The 24453-nt window shown below is 36.9% G+C and overlaps 1 protein-coding gene across 5 annotated transcripts in view; it reads left to right on the forward strand.

Annotated features, from left to right (window-relative positions):
* DOP1A (DOP1 leucine zipper like protein A) overlaps positions 1-24453 on the forward strand; it is a 56461-nt gene that overhangs the window by 27296 nt on the left and 4712 nt on the right. For all 5 annotated transcript variants that reach the window (XM_034431832.3, XM_087882542.1, XM_087882541.1 and 2 more), the window contains 19 exons: positions 1079-1712; positions 3643-3917; positions 5718-5870; positions 7797-7897; positions 9711-9970; positions 10721-12725; positions 12822-12933; positions 13688-13870; positions 15280-15405; positions 16643-16777; positions 18075-18130; positions 18505-18609; positions 19365-19431; positions 20574-20718; positions 20931-21010; positions 22225-22334; positions 22833-22982; positions 23402-23463; positions 23868-24020. In XM_034431832.3, coding sequence (XP_034287723.2) covers positions 1079-1712; positions 3643-3917; positions 5718-5870; positions 7797-7897; positions 9711-9970; positions 10721-12725; positions 12822-12933; positions 13688-13870; positions 15280-15405; positions 16643-16777; positions 18075-18130; positions 18505-18609; positions 19365-19431; positions 20574-20718; positions 20931-21010; positions 22225-22334; positions 22833-22982; positions 23402-23463; positions 23868-24020 — 4912 coding nt within the window. The remainder of the gene's footprint in view (positions 1-1078; positions 1713-3642; positions 3918-5717; positions 5871-7796; positions 7898-9710; positions 9971-10720; positions 12726-12821; positions 12934-13687; positions 13871-15279; positions 15406-16642; positions 16778-18074; positions 18131-18504; positions 18610-19364; positions 19432-20573; positions 20719-20930; positions 21011-22224; positions 22335-22832; positions 22983-23401; positions 23464-23867; positions 24021-24453) is intronic.

Raw genomic sequence — 24453 nt, forward strand, 5'->3', positions numbered from 1 at the left:
GTTGAAAAACAAAGTTGAAGACAGAAGAAACTATTAGCAGGAAAATAAGACAGAATTATATCATAGCCAAGAGCATTTCATCTAGCCTCTAGGCAAAAATCAGATCAGGCTCTGAATAATTTTTTTTTCTCTGGAGAAAATGACGATGGCTCTGAAGCCACAAATATATCTGGTTCTTGAACTGCACCACTACTTGTCCTCTGTGTATAGGAATTGTACTGCTCTGCTACATTAGATAAAGGCCTTCCTTTTATTAGTTAATATGAAACCTTTTCCAAAAGCTTGTTTTGGCAGGCTTTGTTGACAAAGTGGCCTGCAAAACCGAAGGCAAACTACATAAAATTATATGGAGAGATAATCACAATAATGCCTTAGTACTAAACAGAACAGAAAGGCTTCAGATTTAGTAAATGAGCCGTGATGGCACAGTGGTTAGAATGCAGTACTGCAGGCTACGTCTGCTGATCATCAGTTGCCAGCAATTTGGCAGATCAAATCTCACCAGGCTCAAGGTTGAATCAGCCTTCCATCCTTCCGAGGTTGTTAAAATGAGGACCCAGATTGTTGGGGGCAATAGGCTGACTCTGTAAACCACTTAGAGAGGGCTGTAAAGCACTATGAAGCGGTATATAAGTCTAAGCGCTAGTGCTAAACACTTCTGTAGATTCAAACATATCACTTTAGATGTAATTTGCTATCAAAGTGCATCGAATAATTTAATAGTCATATTCAACTTGATTCAAATAGTTCAGACTCAAAGTTTCTCATACACTAGAATTCAGTGAGACTTTACTTAATTTATGAGCCATTAACTTCCTTAAGGAAATGTTATCAGCCTACTTCATGTTATTCTAGAATGCAGAGACCACATAGTATTGAACAGGATTGCCTCAGTCTGAATTTTATGTGGGACTTGTAAATTGAAAGTGAGGATCATTAAAGTTCTAAAATAAGTTGTAGAAGTATACAATAAGAAAAAAAAATAGACTTTTGCAGTTGCCTTTTACTTGTGATCTAAAAAGAGAGAAGGACCACTTTATCTGCTATTTAAATCTTAATCTTCTTCTGTCTTGTGTAGATGCCCCTTGTTGCTGTAGAAAATCCCAATGACGTATTTGAGGATGGAGAAAATCCCCCAAGCAGTCGATCATCTGAAAGTGGATTTACTGAGTTTGTACAATACCAAGCGGATACAACTGAAGAGATTGACAGGATGTTGAGTGGGGGTCCCGGAGTACCTGCCATCCCCCTTATGGGCAGTGCCTCCTCCGAGACAGAGTCTGCCTCAACAGTGGGTTCAGAGGAAACCATCGTACAGCCTCCGTCCAAGTTGACCCAAGGGACAGGATCTCGAAGTGGGAAGACAATGACAATTCAAAAGACTGCAATGCAGTGCTGCTTGGAATATGTCCAACAGTTTTTAACCAGATTTATCAACCTCTACATCATTCCAAGCAATTCATTGTCTCGGCCTTTGGCAACAGGGATTCAGGAGGACCTTGTAAGAGGGAAAGGAGAGACTGCACAGTGCACAAGAGAGTCCCAAGGAGATGCATCCAGAGGGAAAAAAACAGCTAAGAAGACAACACCAAAAGAGTACCTCTCTGCATTCATTGCTGCATGTCAGCTCTTTCTTGAATGTTCAAGTTTTCCAGTTTACATTGCAGAAGGAAACCATACCTCTGAAATCCATCCAGAGAAAGCAGATGTTGGTGAGTAATGATGTGTATGATAGCTAAGTTTTTTTTATATATATTTGACTGAACCTTGGGATTTGGCGGGAAGAGGGAGATTATTTCTACATTGCTTTTTCCCCCTGCTTTATGTAAACAAAGACAAACAATGTTTCCTTTGAATGGAAACTAGAATAGAAGAGAGATTCTGAGGCTTAATTTTGAGAATCAGTTGGAAGTCTGCTCCAGACTAATGTGTATTTAGCATATTAGCATCCATCAGAGTTCACATAACATGACATTGAGTTAAGTGCACATCTTTACATTTTAGTGCATGTTTATGACATACTGACATTGGTCAGATTTGCATAACACAATTAATCAAAGAAGTATGTTGTTTGGACCTGCTAATCCACTCAAGCATAATTTAATCTAATTGTTAGTCAAACTATTTTCCCCCGTTTCCCCTGTTTTCCCCTGTTTATTCAAGCCCCAGACACTCAGGTCTCTCTCTAGAAATGAAACAAGTAGAGGTGCTATATTACAAACATTGTTGCCACAACATAGTAGCTACAAATTATGCCTTGCAATAGACTGATTGGCTGCAGAGTCCAAGCTACACTTTTTAAAAAAATATTTGAATTTATAAGTAGCCCTGCTGTAGTGGAATCTGGATGGCATACATCAATTGCTAATGGGTGACCAATGAGTAAGGGTTCGTTCACATAATGAAAAGCTTTTGGGTGATACACTTGAAACTAAAACTTTTCAATGGAGAGGAGGAGACTAATAATAGTACAGTTTTATTAATCTTTAAGAAATCTAGGAGTTTTTCTTCTTTGATCATGTTCTAGGTTAACTTCAGGGATTTCCAGATGTGAGGACTTCTTTTATAATTTTCCATGTTGACTTAGAAATTCTTGTGGTTGAATCTACACAGTCTCTGAATTGTGGAAAGCTGTTCTAGAGTCTTAAAAATGGCTACAGTTTCTTCTCCAAGTCCATTCTTATATGTGACATCTGATTCTGTTTTTAATACTATATAATCAGTCTGGGTTTTTCTTTGAACTCATGTTCAAGTTTTAACATCAGTATTTTCGGCCATTTAAGTTTGTATTACTTTTTGCTATACATTATATGTTGTGCTTTGCTTTATTATCCAATATTGGCTTTGCTTTTTCCAACAGATTATAGTTGCTGTATTTGCAAAAGCTCAATGCACCATAATGTTATGTGTCCATCATAAACCTGAAATGAAATAAAGGCATTTTATGCCTAGTTTTTCGTTATTATCTATATAAATTCATATAGGTCTGAAAATTCAGACACAATCCCTCCCCCACCTACACTTTTGTTTTTAATAGCATCTGTAAATCAGAATGCAGAATGTCTTAATGATATAAGTAGAATAGTCCTCGAGTACATTCATTTGCCCCATTTTACTTCTCTCTTCTATATTGTCGTTTCTTCTCTGTTTAATCTTTACATATCACAAATTTAGATGCTGGTCACATACTAAGAAGCTATTTTAGATAGGACAACATGTCTAATGAATAGTTAATAAGATTTTTTTTCCCCCTTTAATTACTATCACAAATGGTTTTTGGGTCGTGAGTTTCAAAACCGAAGATTTACGTGTTAAGGTGCTAGCAAAGGTACTATATGAAAAAGGCATAATTAACCGTAAACAAACTATTGTCTGATTAGAATTCTCTAAGCTGAATGCACTTTCCATCTTGCCCTTCATTAAAGGTTACCAAACTGAAAAATTATGCTGTTTCTTTCATCATCCATCCTATTAGATATCCCAAAACTATAAATGAAGTCATATAGTGGTGGTGATAGTTGAGTAGATAAGCAAGAGGGAAAGAATATTATCCAGATGTAAATGAAATATAATAAGATGTAAATATATATATAATGCATTTATATTTGTATATAATACAAATATATTTCTTTTTTTTTCCAGATTGTGAGCAAGAGCAGCCCCTTTTGTGGCTCCAGACCCTTATGAATGCTTGCAGGCAAGCAAATGATTTTGGTGTCCAAAGCATTACTATTTCTTTAATAATGGACTTAGTTGGATTGACTCAGTCAATTGCTGTGGTCACTGGAGAAAACCGGAATGGTGTAGAAACAGCGCAGCCTCTGAGTCCAAGCCAGGGAAGAGTAGCTGTCGTTATCAGACCTCCTCTTATTCAAGGCAACCTCAGATATATGGCTGAAAAGACGGATTTTTTCAAGGTAGGGGAGATCATTCATAACGTTTTTTTAATAGTTAAGAGCTGATTTGGAGTGCTTGTATTATCAGCATCAAGAACAGTACAGGTAGTCCTCAATTTACAACAGTTCATTTAGTGACTGTTCAAAGTTACAGCGGAACTGGGGAAAAAAATAACTCATGACCATTTTTCACAGTTATGACTGACCTTCGTAGCATTCCCATGATCATGTGATCAAAATTCAGATGCTTGGCAGCTGGTTCATATTTATGACCATTGCTGTATCCCAACATTATGCGATCACCTTTTGCGACCTTTTGACAAGCAAGGGAAGCCAGGTTCACTTAACAACCAGGTTACTAACATATCAACTACAGTGATTCATTTAACAATGGTGGCCAGAAAGGTCGTAAAATGGGGCAATACTTATTTAACAAATGCCTCACTTAACAACAGAAATTTTGGGCTCAATTGTGGTCGTAAGTCAAGGACCACCTGTATCTGTACCATTAGGTAAACAAAATTTCCCTTGGTTTTTATCCCTCGTCCTTTCCTCCCACTTTCCATCAGAATCTCCAGAACAATTTCTGAGGATTCATGGGGAGCTGGAGGAGAAAGGGTCAGGAGGAGAATCACTCTGATCTCCTGTTCTGTGGTGATGATGATGATGATGATTATTAAATCTGTCCTTTTCCTTGATAGTGCACAATTTTATTCTATTTTTTTCTCCACATTAAAAATTATTACTATTTTACTGACTAGATTTATCAGAATAATGTTGCTGGGATTCAGGATTAAGTATAATTCCCTAAGAAGTTTAGTTGGAATACAAAACTTTCTAGTTTGAATTACCATTTCACAAAGTTTACTTCTGTGCTTTATATAGGCTTGGTTAAAAAAACATATGTATTGGGGCTTTTTCTTCCTCTGCTCTTTGAAAAGTCTTGCCTCTGAATTGGCAGTGGGATTATGGAATACTATAGGACAGTGATGGCTAACCTTTTCCAGACCGAGTGCCCAAAGCGTGCGTGGGCCCGCAAATGCACGCATGCGCACCCAAACCCCCAAAATGCAATGCACATTCGGTCCACCGCATGCGACCCATGCATGCATATGTGCTCCCCGCACATGCCCCGACACCCTCACATGTGCGTGTCCCCTGCATGCGCCCCGTGCATGTACACACAGGCCCCCTGCATGCGCCCCGTCCCCTGCGCATGTGCGACAGAGTCCCGAAGATCAGCTGGCTAGCAGGAGGCACGTGCACATGCGTGGCGGAGCTGAACTGGGGCGACGGCTCACGTGCTCACAGAGGGCACTGTGTGCCACCTCTGGCACATGTGCCATAGATTCGCCATCGCGGCTATAGGATGTGACATGAGCTGAAGTAGGAGGGAGTTGACTGAATTATAGATGCTGAATATTGTTTGTTTGTTTATCTGTTTGTATCTCACTCAAGACATACATGAGTATCTTATCATATGCAATCTTTATCACATCAACTCTGCTCGAAAAATGGCTAAGGAAAAAATGGTTTGTCTGAAGTCACTCAGAGAGCTCTATAATCGAGTGAGACTTTCTCCTGATCCTTTGAGTTACCTTAGCCATTATGCTGGTTTTAAAGCATTGTATCAAAAGTGCTTTCCCCTTGTATCAGAATGCATTTAATGTATAAGAATGCATTGCGTTCAAGCAGAAATGTTTACCACTTTTATCAATAGCTGAAATAGAACATCCAAAGGATATCACTAAATGGTTACTCTGATGAAACTTTTTTTAAAAACCAAATAGTTATGTGATTATTCCGTTTTACTTTCCAAAGCATGTGGCATTAACTTTATGGGACCAACTGGGTGATGGGACACCCCAATACCATCAGAAGAGTGTGGAGCTTTTTTTCCAGTTGCATAATCTAGTTCCATCTTCTAGCATTTGTGAGGATGTTATCAGTCAGCAGCTGACCCACAGAGACAAGGTAAATCTCTTTTTTTTTTCTGAGTAGTATCCTCTTCTAATTTCCTTTCCCATGTTTATTTTCTTCTTGCAACCTTGATTGCTCTTCTAATTTTGTTCTGCTACAGCATTTAGTTTACTTCTTAAATGGATAGTTCATGTCATTTCTCTCTTTTTTCCTCTTCCCCACTCCAGATGATATCTGAATAGTTTTATTCATTGTTTATATCATGGTATGTTCAGTAAGAAATAGTTAAAATAACAGTCTATTTTTTTATGTATTACAAGATCTCACCCTTCTCGTGTGACAAAGTACTTGCAATCTGAGCTGAATAGTTTATAATGTCAGTCTCACAAGAGTGTCAGGATACAACTCTGAACATTCTCACTTCAAATTTCTTTGTGAATAATATATTTAGAATCACGTACTGCTGAAATGAAATTGTGATAGTTATTTTTTCATTAGGATTAGTGTTGGAGTTGTTTAGAAATGCCTTGATCATTGTTTGGGCAGTTTTCTTCACTTTTAAGTTTATTAATGCAACTGATAGGAATCTTATTTTATTCATTTATTATTATTTATTATTATTATATATCCTGCTTTTCTAAGAGTTTGAGATGGCACCTATGTCTATATTCAATTTCTGCAACAATCACTCTAAGTATGTTCTACTAAAATAGGGTTATTGGTCCTAGCTTATTCAAACTCTAGTAAATTCTATCATCTAATGAGTCCTTTATGAAGGCTATTGCTTAATGCATTGTAAGCCGCCCTGAGTCTCCGGAGAAGGGCGGCATATAAATCAAATAAACAAAAACAAAAACAAAACAAAACAAATGAGAGTTGGACTTGGATTGTACCTGTCCAGATCTAGCACATTGACTGCTATGTGAGACTCTCATTGTTTTATGTCTTGGAATTTTAGGTGGGCATTTATTGTATGAGCATCCATCCAAACTTCCTGTAGGTCCCCATGTACCCTTTGACTGGATCCTCCAGTCCCCTTCGGAGCAGGTTTTTGAGGGTGCACGAGGGGGAGAATTAGCTCCTAGTTAAATATACTGATGTCAGAAATTCTTTCAGCATAAATCAGGGTGGATTTGATTTAAATCGAGTTGATTTAAATCACAATTTAAATCATGATTTAAATCACTAGTAAAAAGGCTTGATTTAAATCAACTCGATTTAAATCATAATTTTTAAAGAGCAACTGTCATCTCTGCTACTCCTTTGACCCACTGTTGACTCACCGATCGGTCCAGTGTTGCAGAATATACAGCCTCATGCTACATAACTAAGCTCCATTTCATGCTGAATAAACTAAATTATTTATGTATCTTAAATAGAAAACTACCTTACGATAGATTTTTACTCCAGAAGTTTTTTATTAAAATAAATTCAATAAAAATAAAAAAATCCGATTTAAATCAAAAAATCCGATTTAAATCAAAAAAATCAGATTTTTTTTTTATTTTTTTAAAAAAAATCATTGATTTTTATCCACCCTGGCATAAATGGACCAGTTGAATACTGTGTAGGTCTTAAAATCGTAAAAATAGCTCCTCAACCTTGGGAAGTAGTGGGGGGGGGGGTGATGTCAGTCTGAAATTTGTATAGTGTACCTTTCTTCTGCTTCAAAGATAAATTGCTGCTTGTGATATAGTTTTGCTCCTTGCCATTTCATGAAATTGTAATTTTTAAAATTCTTGATGACTACAGCAAGTAAAAATTCTTTTTGCGTTTCATAGAAATACAGTTGTAAACCACCAACAATGCTCTGGATTGGACAGTTTAAAATTATTATTGTTCTTGTTATTCTTTCAGACTGATAATGAGGAAAGAAATACACTACTGCTATATTGATTGTTACTCATTTAGACAATTTTCTCCTTACCCAATTTGATGGATTATATTAAGAATGAATTTATTTGTTCCTTCGTTTTGTAGAAAATCAGAATGGAAGCTCATGCAAAGTTTGCAGTCCTTTGGCATCTCACTAGAGACCTTCATATTAACAAGTCCTCATCATACGGTCGTTCATTTGACAGGTTGGTTACATAGATAGTTGAAATAGAAAATTATTAACTATTATGTAATAAAATCATATATTTATTTTTCTGTTCATGCTTATAGAAGTTTCCAGAATAGAATAGTTTTGAAACTTTAAAAAATTATACTCTGATAAATTGATACTGTAGTGAATAAATATTCTTGGGAAAACGAAAAAAGATAAAGTTGATGACCAAATTCAGTTTCAGCTTATCAGAAATAATATTTATTATTTACATGTACATAACAGTATATGGAAGTTTGGCCCAACTTGAAGTAGAAAAAAATCTGTCACAATACCTGTTTTAAAATTGCTCCTATATATGACCTGATAGAAAGAAAGGAAGAAAATATTTTATGACAAAGCAGCAATGACATATAAAGTGACTTCATCTGATCTAATAGTACATGATCAAAACAATTTCAAAGTTCACTCGTCAAGTTGCTATTTAAGTTTTAGAAAATATTTAATATGAAATTAACCTGTATTACTTGGGGAATAATTTCTGAAAAAAATGTTAACATGGGTAGCCAACTGTGAGAATTTGCTGTTAATTTAATTTCATTGCCTCTCCAACAGCATGATGCTTTCTATTCTCACCAATCTTTTCTACTGGTATTCAATAGATCTGATTCTTTTCTGAATAAGACATAATCTAAGATGTATTGAAAATTTTAGTACTGATATTAATACCTCTTTGTCCAGGCAAAACAGTAACATTTCTTTATTTTTTGAGACATTAATTGTTGCATATCAAATCATATTCAACAGACTTTTATTAGGAGTAATTTTTTGTGTAACTGGATCTAAAAATATTTATAGTAAATTAAGTGTTTCTGAAACTGATACTAGCCAATAGAAATGCAAATTTTTTTTGCATTTTTCAAAATTTGGAAAAACAATTTTCCTTTAATAGAAGATTGCATCTTTTTAAAAGATATGTTCAGATCAAAGATCACCTCATACATTTACACAAAAATTACCTTTTTATAATGTTTTATAGATATGTAGAGTATATAGGAATTGCATTTATTTTAAGACTATTAACCTTACTCCCAAAGGTAAGCTTTAAGGAATGTCATCTATTGACATGGAAAGAGATCTCCTTATACTTTTTATTCATATGTCAAGCTTATTTAAAATATAAAAGCCTCTAATGTTGTCTTTGTCATGTGACATACATCTGGCATATAGAAATGTGCCCAGTGAGAGTAGTGGAATATAATTTAATTTGTGTTTTAAATTTTGTGTAACATTACATATATTGAATTTCCCTTGAATGAAATTCCCTTATTTTTTTAAAAAATAGTATATTTTAGTTATTCTCCTAAATAGCCAAGTGACAGCCACTGAATATATCTGGAACTTGCCTCTCCTTACACTGAACACCATTGGCTTGACTAATATATTCATTAACTGATCTCATCCATGAAGTATGTAGTACAGGGCTGTTAAACTATGGGCCCATGGGGCAGATGCGTCACACGCTGGCCATACCCACGACTGGTTTAGCAAAAGGGAAAAAAGTCCCGATACATCATGTGATGCCGCCATGACAACATGAGTTTGACACCCCCCATCTAATAGGTCTGTCCCCATTTCCCTGTTGGAAGGGGCGGGGGGAGTTTTCCACTAGATTAAGGACTGACTTTGACGCAAAAGAGTGGACCCCAAGAGCGTTAGTGTCATCAGGTCAAGAGAATATTTGGCTTTCCCAGCTGGAGAAATTGATCATAACAAGAGTTTCAAAGCTTGTATTTTTTTTTCTTTTGGCCTGTTATTTTAATATGGATTTTTCCCCCCCTCCTCAGGTCCTTATTTATCATGCTGGATAGTCTTAACAGCTTAGATGGCTCCACCTGGTCAGTTGGACAGGCCTGGTTAAATCAAGTCCTCCAAAGGCATGACATTGCAAGAGTCCTGGAACCTTTGCTTTTGCTGCTTCTCCATCCAAAAACCCAGCGTATTTCTGTTCAAAGGGTACAGGCTGAGTGGTACTGGAATAAATCTCCCTGTTATCTGGAAGATGAAAATGAAAAACATTTTATGCAGAAATTTAATAGTAGTGGTTGTAAGTACCACCTCATTAAGCACTGATTTATCATGATATCCTCAATTTGTTATATTTATATCTTCAGTTTTGGTATTATATCGATATAATGTAGCATAAAATAGCATTTTATATTTTATACTGTATTTAATAACATTTTGTATCAGTTTTTTATTTTACATTAGTGTATTCATGTTGTTTTATTGTTTTACATATGGACTGATATAATTATATAATTTGAATAGTTTGGTTATCTGGAGTTAAAAAATACCACATGATGACCTGCCAAAAGTGTGCAGGTGCAAGTATGATAATATATAAATAATACCTATTATAAGGCAATATCCTTTCATATCCTTTTGTTCACTCTTCACACTGGCAGAGTTTTCTGTGGATTTTCTCTTTTTATGTTGGATATAATCTCATATTTAAAGGGATGTTAGATCCAAAGTTCTACAGATCTTTCCTATATCCATAGCAATCAAGGATTTCTCTTTCATTTCAGAAATGAACACTAATACTGTCCCTATTGCAATGCTTGAATTTGTCAACAGAGTTTTACTCTAGACTCAAAATTCCTACTGAAGTGTAATTTAAACACTTCATTCCTGTTGGGCTCATATTGCAATATTAACTTTTTAGTTTACATCAGAATGAACAGCTTAAAGGTGTCTTGCAGAAAAAGGTATTATATGATTTATGATAATAACTTCTAAATGACTATCCAAATAAGAAAAATACTCATAACTACTTGTTTTTCTTTTTGTTAAGCATTCGTCACAATACCATCAAGTCAAGAACATGGGATGGCGACTAAAGAAAACACTGAAAAGCAGCTGGGTTTAGACGAAATGGAGAATTTTAGTCTTACGGTCAACCCTTTGAGTGACAGGATCTCTCTCCTGAGTACTAGCAGTGAAACTATTCCTTTGGCTGCCTCTGATTTTGACCTTCCTGATAATCAGATAGAAATAATGCAAAGTTCAGACTCTGGCTGTTCCCAGTCATCTGCTGGGGATAACCTCAGCTATGAAGTAGACCCTGAAAGCCTGACACCCCCAGATAGTTCTCAAAATTTGAAAGGAGATTCATTAGATGAAATAATACAGCAAGTGGTCCTTGACCTGATCTGCAAGGTAGTCAAGGAGCTTGCAGAAGATCCACGGTCAGACAAAGATGTATATCCAGAAGATACTTCAACTACATTAAACACTTTAGATCTCATTGAAGAGGTATCCAAATGTGAAGAACCAAACCTTCTGGACAGCCAGAGTAGTTTGCTTAGCAATGACAGTACTCAGCTACTATCTCTCTCATCTGAGACTGGGCTTGAAAGCATTTCTAATGAAATCTCCAGAAACAGTTCATCACCCTGCATCTCAATAAGCCAGCAGTCTCTCAGTGACCAGACTTTCACTGCCCCAGAAGAAAAGTCAAGGCAACGAAGTCACAGTAGCATCCAATTCAGCTTCAAAGGGAAATTGCCGGAAAAAATGTCAGAAAAGGAAACCATTGTGAAAGAATCTGGTAAGCACCCAGGAGCAAAGCCCAAAGTCAAAATAGCAAAAAGGAAAGATGAAGAAAAGAAGAAAGCACAAGCTGAGAAGCTGAAGCAAAGCAGTGTTTTCTTCAGTGATGGCCTTGACTTGGAAAACTGGTATAGCTGTGGAGAGGGTGAAATCTCGGAAATTGAGAGCGATGCAGGGTCGCCGGGGGCGCGGAAATCTCCCCATTTTAACATACATCCTTTATATCAACATGTCTTATTGTACCTCCAAGTATATGACTCCTCAAGGACCCTGTATTCTTTCTCTGCCATTAAAGCTATCTTGAAAACCAACCCTTCTGCTTTTGTAAATGCCATTTCCACCACCAGCGTCAATAATGCCTACACCCCCCAGCTTTCTTTACTCCAGAATCTTCTGGCCAGACATCGCATATCTGTCATGGGCAAAGACTTTTACAGCCATATCCCAATAGACTCGAACCACAGTTTTCGAAGTTCCATGTACATCGAGATCCTCATCTCTCTGTGCTTGTATTACATGAGGAGCCACTACCCGACCCATGTGAAAGTCTCTTCGCAGGACCTGATAGGGAATCGCAACATGCAAATGATGAGCATCGAAATCTTGTCCCTTCTTTTTGCCGAGCTGGCAAAAGTGGTGGAGAGCTCCACCAAAGGGTTCCCCAGTTTCATTTCAGACATGCTGTCCAAATGCAAGGTCCAGAAGGTGATCCTGCATTGTTTACTGTCCTCTATCTTCAGTGTCCAGAAGTGGCACAGTGAGAAGATGGCGGGGAAAAATATAGGGACTGTTGAAGAAGGTTTCTCCGAAGACAGTCTGATCAACTTTTCCGAGGACGAGTTGGATAATGGTAGCACTTTCCAGTCACAGCTTTTAAAAGTCCTCCAGCGGCTCATTGTTCTGGAGCACAAAGTGATGACTGTGCCTGAGGAGAATGAGGCAGGTTTTGATTTTGTGGTAACCGACTTGGAGCACATCAATCCTCAACAGCCAATGGCTTCCCTTCAGTATTTACACTCCCAGCCCATAACCTCCCAAGGCATGTTTCTTTGTGCTGTAATAAGAGCATTACACCAGCATTGTGCCTGTAAAATGCATCCCCAATGGATAGGATTAATCACTGCTTCTCTGCCTTACATGGGGAAGGTGCTCCAAAGAGTGGTGGTTTCGGTGACCCTACAGCTTTGCAGGAACCTGGATAATCTGATTCTGCAATACAGATACGAAATGGGCTTATCCGACAGTAGGCATGTATTTCGCTTTCTCTTTTTTTTCTCTTGGCACTTTTTTTTAAGGGAATTTTGTGCATTCCAAAATTTCAACAGATTCATTGTTGTTTTTAGGCCTCTTTGGATGGCATCGGTTACTCCACCAGATATGATACTCACTCTATTGGAAGGCATCACAACAATTATTCATTATTGCTTACTTGACCCATCCACACAGTATCATCAGGTAAACCTCCTTAGATTTTTCAGTTAGGGATTTTTTTTTTGTTCCAGCTATCAGCATGCTTTTATTTGTCCTCTGCCCTCGTTAATAACTTGTTTCAGCCTGTGCATTGTGCAAGCCAGTCCATTGACCCTGAGAAATAACTCTTGAAACAGAGAACCTTATTTGGCATATTCTGAACTCTTTATGTATATGCCATTGATTATGTATGTGCAATTTATTACTACGTTGCGAGATCTTGATCTCACACCAAATCTTACAAGAGCAATTTTCATTTACATTTTGGGTATATAAGTAGCGTAATGTTATGAATACAGTTTGATATTAAAGCATTCTTTTATGAATTACAGAATTTGAGACATTCGGTTTTGGAATTGCTGAACCCAATTTCAACCTTTAATTGAAACTGAATTCAGAATTTCAGTAAATTATAAACAGATAATTTCTCTTGATAAGATCTGTTTTGATTTGGAGGAAGTACTTCATTTCCAATTTAAACTTGGTAACAATTATTGTTAGAATTGCATTGCATCTGTATCCTACCAGATCTTGAAACTAATTTCATACTATTGTTACAAACTGGCCTGAAAATAATTCTGGTTAGCATGTACTGTAATTCAATGATGGTTTAATGCTGCCTAAAACAGAAGGGGGGGGGGGGAATCAGGTGGGAAGAGAGTGCAAAAAGGGAATAGGATTCCTGTAAATTAATATTCCTGATGATAATTGATTATGTTTTCATCTTCCTTGTTACTAGCTTCTGGTTAATGTTGATCAGAAGCACATGTTTGAAGCACGCAGTGGGATCTTGTCTATCCTTCACATTATCATGTCCTCCGTCACACTTTTGTGGAGCATCTTGTACCAGGCAGACTCTTCAGAGAAAACAGCTGCTGCAGCAGCTGCATCTGTAACCACAATTAATCTTGGGTCAACAAAGGTTAGAGCACCAGAGTTATGTGTACAAATGATTTTGTTTACTAGTGTATGTAATACTTGAATAACAGAGCCAGTTTGGTATACTGGTTAAAATATCAGATTGGAGGCTGGAAGTTCTGGGGTTTAGAACTCGGCACAAAGCTGAATGACTGAATGACTCCAGACGAGTCACTCTCCGCTCTAGGAAGAAAGCAAGGGCAGACGGCTGCTGAAAAATCTTGTCAGGAAAACTCCAGGGACTTCTCCCAGCAGGAGTCTCACCAGGAGTCAAAAACCTGCCATGAAGTCACATGCATATTTTCTTTTTAATCCTTGAATGATCAGTGCCAGGATCTTGACAGGATCACAATATTTAATCATTCTTCCAGGAAACATCTAATGTCTGTATACTGTACAATGTAGTTTGTGTATGTACAAGAGAGGACTACCAAGTGATCCAATAATGGGATTTTTTTTTTCATTTCTAAAACAGTTGTAACAGATATTTCTTCTTATGATAATCTACATAGTAAACCCATTTAAAGGCAGATGTTAATATAGTTGATCAAATAGCCCCTATAGGCAAAACTTCCCTCAGTTCCATATAGAGACCTTTATGATTCAAGGGCTACAAAAGCTAAAAGTATATATGCAAAAAAAAAACAAAAAAAAAAAACCACTGACACATTTCACCAATAAAGGAGAATATTTGTAGCTCGGGATTGAAATGAGGAGTCCTTGGTGATCTCTGAGCTTGATTGTTTTCTCGCAGATGTTTCATTACCTAAAGGACTAGCACTGATGATGTTACATAGTTTTGGTAATGAAATGTCTGCAAGAAAACAACCAAGCTCAGAGATCACCAAGGACTCCCCAGACATTTCACCAAACTGTACATTTGTGTTAACCATACTTTACCAATATAATAATGATTTGAGCATAAAAATCTCTGTCATGGTTTTGACCCTCTGGTACACTTCTACTTTCTCATGGTGTCTTTTCTATTTTATAGGAACAAATAGCAATAGCTATTATTTTTTTTAGGTGTCATATCAAATTATAATGCAAAACATATTGCCAACTGTCTTCTTTCTGATCCTGATTTATTTCTAACTGCAGAACATGATTGTTCATTAAGACTTCATGTCACATCATGGTTAAATTTTCTTAAGTATATTTTCAGGAGGCACTTGGATTGTGCCAGAAAATTCATCAGATTTGCATAGCAATAAAGAATTCAAGACTTTTTAAAAATAGTGCACAGAAAGCGCTTGCCCTAAATTATTTTCCTCTCTCATGTTCCAAAAGAGAAATGGTCCAAGTTACATTTCTCAGTATTTTCTTTCATTGTATAACTGTATATTGCTTTGGATGAGCTGTTAGGTTCTTGTTTTGTTTTGCTTTAAATTTAGTATACTTTATGTATTACAGAATTTAAGACAGCAAATTCTTGAATTGCTTGGTCCAATTTCAATGAACCATGGTGTTCACTTCATGGCAGCTATTGCATTTGTGTGGAATGAAAGGAAACAAAATAAACAAGCTTCAAGGACTAAGGTATGTTAACTGATCGACTTGTTTAAAATGAATTCAGCTTAAGAGTTTCCTAAGTTTTATTTAGTAGGCTTATTTAGCTTTGTTTGTTTGTTTGTTTAGCTTAGTACACAGATTGAGATACTGTGCCATACTAAAATAAAACGTTTGTGATCTCTGGGTATGAAACTATGAATCTGTTGGGGTTCACTGAACTGTGAATCGCAATTATTGAATACAATCAAATGCATAACAGTAAAGTTCCTTCTCTTTACTAGGTCTATACTAGGGGTCTCCAGACTTGGTAGTTTTAAGACTTGTGGACTTCAACTCCCATAATTCCTCAGCCAGTTAGAGCTGTTAGAGTTGAAGTCCACAAGACTTAAAGTTGCTAAGTTTGGGGACCTCTGGTCTATACCACCCAACCCAGACAGGTGATGCCACTTCTTGATTCCACAAGTATTTGCTTCCATTAATTTGCATCATTTTTAAAAAAGGAAAATTCTTTCCGCTTTTTATGACTTGAGAAATGTCAGGATACTTTGAGGTAGTCAGTGACAGCCAATCTGAAGAAGTCTTACAAGACACGAAGAGACAAAGATGCCAATTGCCATAAGATGCACAGAATAAAGGAAATTCTGTTACAAAATGCCACAGAAGTGAGTGAAGTTATGCTAAAGAGAAACATAAAACAGGTTGTCTGGTGGAACAAGGAAGTAGAAAAGACTGCAAGTGAGAAAAATGCATGTAAGAGAATGACTGCTTCAAAAAACAAGGATGAGAAAAAAGTGTTGTATAAAGTGTGTTTAAAGAAAAAATAGTTGCAAAAAATGCACACAAAGAGAGCCAGGAATTAAGAAAAGACAAAATACAGAGTTATTTTGATGGAATAAAACTTTTGTTTTGGGAGCGGGTGAAAAGGGTTAAACAGGGAACTTCTAGAGGAGTGAATCAAATTTAAAAATAAAAGTGTTAAATGATTCAAGATGAAATTTAGAATGACAAATGTTGGAAGGAGATTTATATTGGAATAACAGTGATATGGTAAACTATGGAGAAAAAAAATGAATGCTATAAATCAGTGATGGCTAACCTTTTTCTGGATCGAGTGCCCAAAGCACTCGATCCAGAATGCAATGCGCATGTGGCCCCCACCCCCACGCATGTGCCCTGCCCCCCTCATGGCTGCAGTCTAATTCTTACAAGTGTCTTTGAAATGGTCACTGAAATTCAATGTCAGTGGTGGTATTTTACTTATCAGGTGATTCCTAGTGCCAGTGAAGAACAACTGCTACTAGTGGAGCTGGTTCGTTCCATCAGTGTTATGAGAACTGAAACTGTAATGCAAACAGTGAAAGAAGTCTTAAAGCAACCACCAGCTATTGCCAAGGACAAGGTATGACACCAATAACAATATTTTAACAGTTCACACAATTTAAGTACAGGTAGTCCTCATTTAGCAACCACAATTGGGACTAGTGACTCAGTTGTTAAGCAAAATGTTCATTAAGTGAAGAATCATGTGCTTGCAACTGTGCTTAGGCTTTTATTTCAACTTTGCTTTACAGCATCAGAAGGATGCAACCCCAAGTATCTGGGTGAGTCCAAAGACCAGGGAAGGTTTCCATAATTCAACTCATAAGGAAGCTGTATAAAAGGACAAAACTTAGAGCCCTTTTCCCCCACTTCCCTGTCCTTTGGAATACTCTGGGATAATTAGAAAGAAAAGACTTGATGTTTGTAGTCAGATTCATTGGAGAGGAAGGGATTACAAGAGAGTAGAAGGCACACAATGAGGAATGCACATCAAAAAGAATGCACCAGCATCAGCTATTTGCCTAATAGGCTTCTAGCTGGCAGCTACAAGCTGCTTTGGAGGAAAACTAAAGCCTTTAATGTGAAACTGTTTAGAGTCTTGTTAATTTCAGGCAGCAGCTGGGAGAATGGTAATCAACTAATTAAGGTCACAGAACTGATCTTGTTATCTTGCTAGCACTTTCTAGCACTATAACGAGGCTGTCAAACTCCTGGCCCGTGGGCTGGATGTGTCACGCGCTGCCCATGCCCATGCCCGGTTTAGCGAAGGGGGGGGGGAAGTCCCGATACATCACATCACACCCCCGTGACGACATGAGTTTGACACCCCTGCTATACACATACATGCAGGAAAATGACTTTAATTAAACTTTATATTAGCTGTTGTAATTAATTAGTTAAATTACTATTGTAACTACTGTTTCTTGCATTAAAAATTCATTAATGAAGAATAAAGAACCAGTAATTGTAATGAAAATGGGTATTATTTTAAAAATAACATATTATTTTGAGATGAACATGGTTGTTCTTCCAGTTTTCATAAACCTCTTGCTCTGTTAATAAGTATAATCTCCCTTTGCCTTTCTCCTGAGAAAATTGTCTGTTTTTGAAAGAATACATTGATTCGTAAACCCAATTTTCTGTAGACAAAATTAATATTCCAGTTTCAGAAAAAGAAGAAACTAAGGAGAAAATCTCTTTAAAATATTCATAATTGCTCATATATTTTCTTCCATTCAAATTTGACAAAATTGTGCTCGTTTAAAAAAAAAGTCACCGCAAAATTAGTTATCTTTTAATTGCAGATTGACAGCTATTTGTAGACTTGGAACAGTAATGTGTATTTCTTAACTCTTTTTTAACAAAATTCTTTCTAGAAGCATCTTTCATTGGAAGTCTGCATGTTGCAGTTTTTCTTTGCGTACATCCAGAGGTAGGTTTTCTATTCTAACATCCCTTTTAATAGTATCAAGTTATTTTTAGAAGGTCACATTTGCGCAACAGTTCTGTTAAGTCAGAGAATTCTGAGACATTTGATTAAAGCATTAAGGAAGGAATTGAACTGCCGAATTCCATATTTTAGAATATTAGATACTTGTTTAAAAATCAGAACGTCCATCTGACTAAGGAGCTTCATGTATTTCTCCTTAGCTCTGTATGCTGACTTTATACTTTGATCATTAACTGTAAAAGTACTTTAAAGCAATTATGGCAACATCATTTCATTTACTCGACCCTAGACAGCCCTTCTAAACATAATAATGAAAATCCTTTGGATATAATTCTATGACTTTTTCTTTCCTGTAGAATCCCAGTCTCCAATTTAGTAGACAGCTGGGCCTCTTTGCTGCTCCTTCTAAAGGATTCCATACCCCTCGGCCTTCCAGCACCAGGGCAGTTTCTAATACTTGGGTGAGTCATTCTGTGACCATAGAGACTGTTGATTTTTTTTTCCTTTTGAAAAATGCTAGGCAAAAAATATCTATTGAAAAATCTTGCAGAAATGTTGGTCTTTTGTATTGAAAATTAGATCACTACTTAATAATTGAGTGCAGTTTTTAATCTTCCAGTTGTAGGGAGGACTAGAAACTTTCAAGACATTTGAAATCTTGAAAATGTCATGGATATACTTATCACTATGGCTAACTATAGTACGAACCTTTCCAATGTTCAAAGTGAGAATGGCAGGGCTGAATCTTGTTGCTCCTTTAGCTTAAGACCAGTTCAATTTCATGAGTTTAAATATGAGTTGAAAGCATTTGTCATAGGAGCATGCAGAAATCCAAAATAGCGCTAGTCAGAATTGATTTAAGACCAGCTTTTTGAACCCAAATTATTTAGGGAGTAATTTTTTATCAGGTTATCCCAACCTTTGCCAAAAGGAAGGAAAGGTTGAGAACTATTGGATTAAGTTATAAAAATTTATACCCCACATTTATTGCTAAAATCAATCACAGCATCTTTTCTTAGGATATAGCTTCTTAAAGATGTCCAAGTGTGGAAGCTAAAGGGCTGTAAATATGATACTTGGCTTAACCCTTGCTGTCTTTCCACGAGTCTTCCCTTCTATTCATAGGCTTCTGAAGCCTCTCTTCCCTTGAAATCCCTCTTTCTAAAACTTGAAGCAAGACATTTATGTTTCCCTTTTCTTTCTTGTTCTTTTAAAGTGTGTTAAATGAGTTTATTATGAAAAATCCAAATCTGGATAACAAGAAGGACCAGAGAGATCTACAGGTAAGAAATTTATAGAAACAGTGATTATTGGATTCATGTATGATATGAAATATAGGGATGTATAAGGAGCCTGGTGGTGCAGTGGACTAAACTACTGTTAAAGTAGTATTTAGCTGCCAGCTGCCTGCAATTACTGCGAGTTCAATTCTCACCAGGCTCAAGGTTGACTCAGCCTTCCATCCTTCCGAGGTAGGTAAAATGAGGACCCGGTTTGTGGGGGCAATAAGCTGACTTTGTATAAAAAAGAACACCGCTTTGGGGGGGGGGCGAAAGCCCTACTAAGCAAGTATTTACAAAAGTATGAAGGCTATTGCTTAACGCATTGTAAGCCGCCCTGAGTCTCCGGAAAAGGGCGGCATATAAATCGAACCAATAAATAAACAATAAAATAAATAACAGCGTTCCGTGCGCCTTTGGCGTTTAGTCATGCCGGCCACATGACCACGGAGACGTCTTCGGACAGCGCTGGCTCTTCGGCCTTGAAATGGAGATGAGCACCGCCCCCTAGACTTGGGAACGACTAGCACGTATGTGAGAGGGGAACCTTTACCTTTACCTTTTATGATATGAAAAAGAATGTAAAGTCTGGAGGCTAATTACCAAGAAAATACTTGTTTTGTTTTTCTCACCCTGTTTTATTTTTCTGAAATCCTGAATCGTTATTGGGTTCTCTTTTTCAGAATAGCTATCTTCTGTCATAAAATGCTTGCTATGCTGATGCTGATTTTTTGTTATGTTTCAATTTCATATGCCATGTGATTTTTTTTTTATTTTTTTAGAAAAGATCACTGTGTCAATGACATTGTCAAAGCCTCAGTTAGGTTTATGTATATTTCTAGTTTACTGTGCCACAAAGTAGGTTTTCACAACTTAATTGAATTGGTTTTCTTTAGAGAGTTCCAGACACTTTAAATCTCTTAAGCATTTAATATTCATAATTATGTTAGATTTTGTAATTAGAAATAGAGACTCGGGATGTTACCAGGCAGCAGCACATAATGGCATTCCACAAAGGACAGTATTGTCTCACTGAGATTATTCATTACTTCTGAAGAAGAGAGAGGCTCTTATTAAATCAAGGTATAATATATATTATTCATAAGAATTTTTCTTTTACTTCTGTTTATTTGCCATCTCACCAGGATGTAACACACAAAATAGTGGATGCCATTGGGGCAATTGCAGGCTCATCCCTGGAACAGACTACCTGGCTGAGGCGAAATTTAGAGGTTAAGCCTTCTCCCAAAATAATGGTTGATGGAAACAACCTGGAGTCTGATGTTGAAGGTGACTTTTAGTTTTTTTTGTTCATCTGAATTCACCTGACTGGAATTACAAAAGCTTTAACTAAATATAATTTGGAGCAGGAGTGTTGTTCATTAAAATAACTTATCACTATGGTTTAACTCTAATACAAATCTTTCCAATGTTCAAAATGAGAATGGCATGGTTGCATCTTTGCAAACAGCATTTCTTTCTTTTTCATGTGTTTAATTTAGATATGTTGTCTCCAGCTTTGGAAACCTCAAGCATAACTCCATCAGTTTATAGTGTCCATGCCTTAACGCTGTTGTCAGAAGTAAGTGTTTTTGTAGTTCCTGATTTTATACGTAATGCAACAATAGATAAAACATTACACATTTCTTGAATTTTTTTGCAAATACTTAGTATCAAATGGACCTTAGAAGTATTTATGTTGACTCAAGGGAAAATTATTCTATGATTCATAGACATGAAAATACTTTCTGTCCTTCATTCCACCTCTCTCTCTCTTTTATGCTTTTTTTGTCTGATTTTGGATCTTAGATGTACCCTGGAGCAAAAACAAATGTTTCCTGTTTTCATTATTATGAACAGAAAGAGATGAAATAGGAATGTGAAGGCGTTTATGCCATCAATGAAAATAATTCTGCAATTTATTTATTTTTTTGTTTTGGGTGAAATTATGCCAAAGGATAATTGTGCTTAGTCCTACTATCATTAGGATATTTATATGCCTTTTATTCCACATCAGTCCTATAACTGGGATTAATAATTAACACTTTCTGTTTTAAAGATGTTAGCTATAGAAACCATGATTGAAATTGATTTAATTGAAACCAATCATAAAAAAGTAAAATCTTCTTTGACTCAAACTCATTTTTGGGTGGCTTCATGAGTATGCCCATGTAATTTCCTCAGCAGTGGTTGGAAGGGGCTGGACAAGAAGATCTCCAAAGTCCCTTCCAACTCTGTTATTCTGTGACAAGAACTGACTTAAATCAATTCCTGCTTAGATTTTAAGCCCATAGAAGTTATTGTTAAGGATGGTTGGGTAGTTGAGATGGCACAACAAACATTCATTAATGCCAGCAGAATCTAAAGTATAGATTTGGGAAACAGTTTGTTTACATTCTCCATGTTTTCAAAAATTTTAACGTATCTGGCATCTTCTCTAAAATGCATTTACCACACATTCTATTTCCAAGCTTTGTAAGTACATTCTCATCTTTATCAAACAATGCAAGGGGAAAATAATACATATTAGGGACTAATTTAGGTCAGTGCCATGCCTGTAGGTATGTGGTTGTATATTCATTGACATGAAAATGAAGTAGGCTTTTACATCATTTGTGTTGTATATATAATTCTATAAATTCACATTTGAAGTGTGTTTGTGTGTATATGTGTGTGTGTGTGTAGAATATTGGAAATCATCCTTACCTGTGTTTTTACTGAAAGAATGAAAACATTTTAAAGAGTAACTCATAGATTGATAAGGAAAGTTGTGATGTTTTTTCTGTCCTGTTTTAGGTTTTGGCTCATCTTCTGGACATGGTTTTCTATAGTGATGAGAAGGAAAGGGTTATTCCTCTTCTTGTAAATATAATGCACTACGTTGTGCCTTATCTTCGCAACCACAGGTATCTTTGCAAAGTATTACAAAAAGTCGCACAGTCCCCCTTACCAGGGGTGGGTTGTACTCATCTTTACTACCAGTTCGCAATGGGGCTGCGTGCGTTCTTTTGCTTTGCTTGCACGTGCGCACTTCTGCGCATGCGCAGAAGCTCCCTGATGATGTCAGGGTCAGTGGGCAGAGCCTCCTGCCGGTTTTACTACCGGTTCTTGCAAACGGGGCAACCTACCACTGCCCCTTACCCCATATTTTGTCCTCTAATCCAGAAATAAATAAGATCACATGAGGCCCCAAGATGAGCAGAGGAGAAGTGCAGAAGAAAGTTGGAAGCAAGAGAGGGAGGAGCTATTAGTGACAAGCCATAGTGGACAGGGCTGCCTTGCATTTTATCAGCAACAATAATTCTGAAATCATGTAAAGCTGGTGTTTTCAGATTGTTTTTCACAGAAACATTCTGTATTTATAGTAACGTGAGATGGGGGGGTGGTGGGATTTCTTCTTCCAGTGCCCATAATGCACCCAGTTACCGAGCCTGTGTCCAGCTCTTGAGCAGTCTAAGTGGATATCAGTATACCAGGAGAGCATGGAAGAAGGAAGCTTTTGATCTCTTCATGGATGCCAGTTTCTTTCAGATGGATGCTTCTTGCGTAAATCAGTAAGGCTTGTTTGTTGCTCTTATTTGAAATCAGTATCTGGGAAATAAAATTAAATATTCCTATGAAACAAATAAACACAAACCTGATGACCCGCTCATCTTTCTCATCCACTTATAAACCCTATTTTGGTTGTAAAATTGGGTTAGTCACATGGGTAACCTATTTTATGACTGTCATGACTTAGGCTGTAATGGGCAGACTTGTAAATTGAACACTACTTGTACACTTGGGTACCTTCCCTCCTATTCACGACTGCTGAAGCCTTAACTTTGTACAGTCCAATATGTTTTTCTGATACACAGTGCCAAATTCTGAGAGAAGGTTGTAACAGTCATTCTTTCTTTTTATTTAACCAAAAATAAATAAAATACTACACTTTTATTTTTAAAAAAATATCATTTTTTTCTTCTTATACTAGTTGGAGAGCCATTATGGACAATCTGATGACACACGACAAAACCACTTTTAGAGATTTGATGAGTGAGTTTAACTTTTTTTGCTCTGTGTAAGATCCACGGTTAGTTTTTGAGCGGTGAAGTTTGGCTCCTTTGATGCTCGTGCAACAGTCTAGTTCAAAATTCAGCCAGGAAGCAAGTATTGTGGTGATAGTTGCTGCAAGTTTTCCTTCTCTTGAAAAGTTAGCAAACACTTGATTGAGCATTCACTCTAAAGTTATGTTAATTTCCACCCAATGCCCAATTAATTATTGCCATTTGATTGTGGGTGTTTGATACTCTGTTATATATAAGACCACGAGTAGTACCATATCTAGGCAATGATTTAAAGTATTCTGATTAGTAACATTCATGTAATACCTAAAATGATCTTCCAAAAGCTTATCTCTCTCCCAAAGCATTGCCAAAATTGCATCTTTTCTTTTTTAGCTCGTGTGGCTGTAGCTCAGAGCAGTTCTCTCAACCTGTTTGCTAATCGGGATGTTGAACTAGAACAGCGTGCTATGCTCCTGAAGAGGCTGGCCTTTGCCATTTTTAGCAGTGAAGTGGATCAATATCAGAAATACCTTCCAGATATACAAGGTAATTGCAATAGCAATAGCATTTAGACTTATATATCGCTTTACAATGCTTTTACAGCCCTCTCTAAGCGGTTTACAGAGTCAGCCTATTGCCCCCAACAATCTGGGTCCCCATTTTACCCACCTCGGAAAGCTGGAAGGCTGAGTCAACCTTGAGCCGGTGGGACTTGAGCTGCCAAACTGCTGGCAATCAGCAGTCAGCAGAAGTAGAGTGCAGTACTGCACTCTAACCACTGCGCCACCACGGCTCATAGGACCACCATGGCTCACAATCAAGCTTGTAACTTCATGAATAAAAACCATGGAGTTTTATTGGCAATATTACACAACTAGTTTGCCCATGTCATCGTTGGGTGTGTGTGTGTGTGTGTGTGTGTGTGTGTGTGTGTGTGTGTGTGTGCGCGCGTTTTAGTTTCATATCTATTTTACTGAAC

Source organism: Pantherophis guttatus, chromosome 1, assembly GCF_059756535.1.
Source record: "Pantherophis guttatus breed Tessera chromosome 1, ASM5975653v1, whole genome shotgun sequence".
Taxonomy (NCBI): domain Eukaryota; kingdom Metazoa; phylum Chordata; class Lepidosauria; order Squamata; family Colubridae; genus Pantherophis; species Pantherophis guttatus.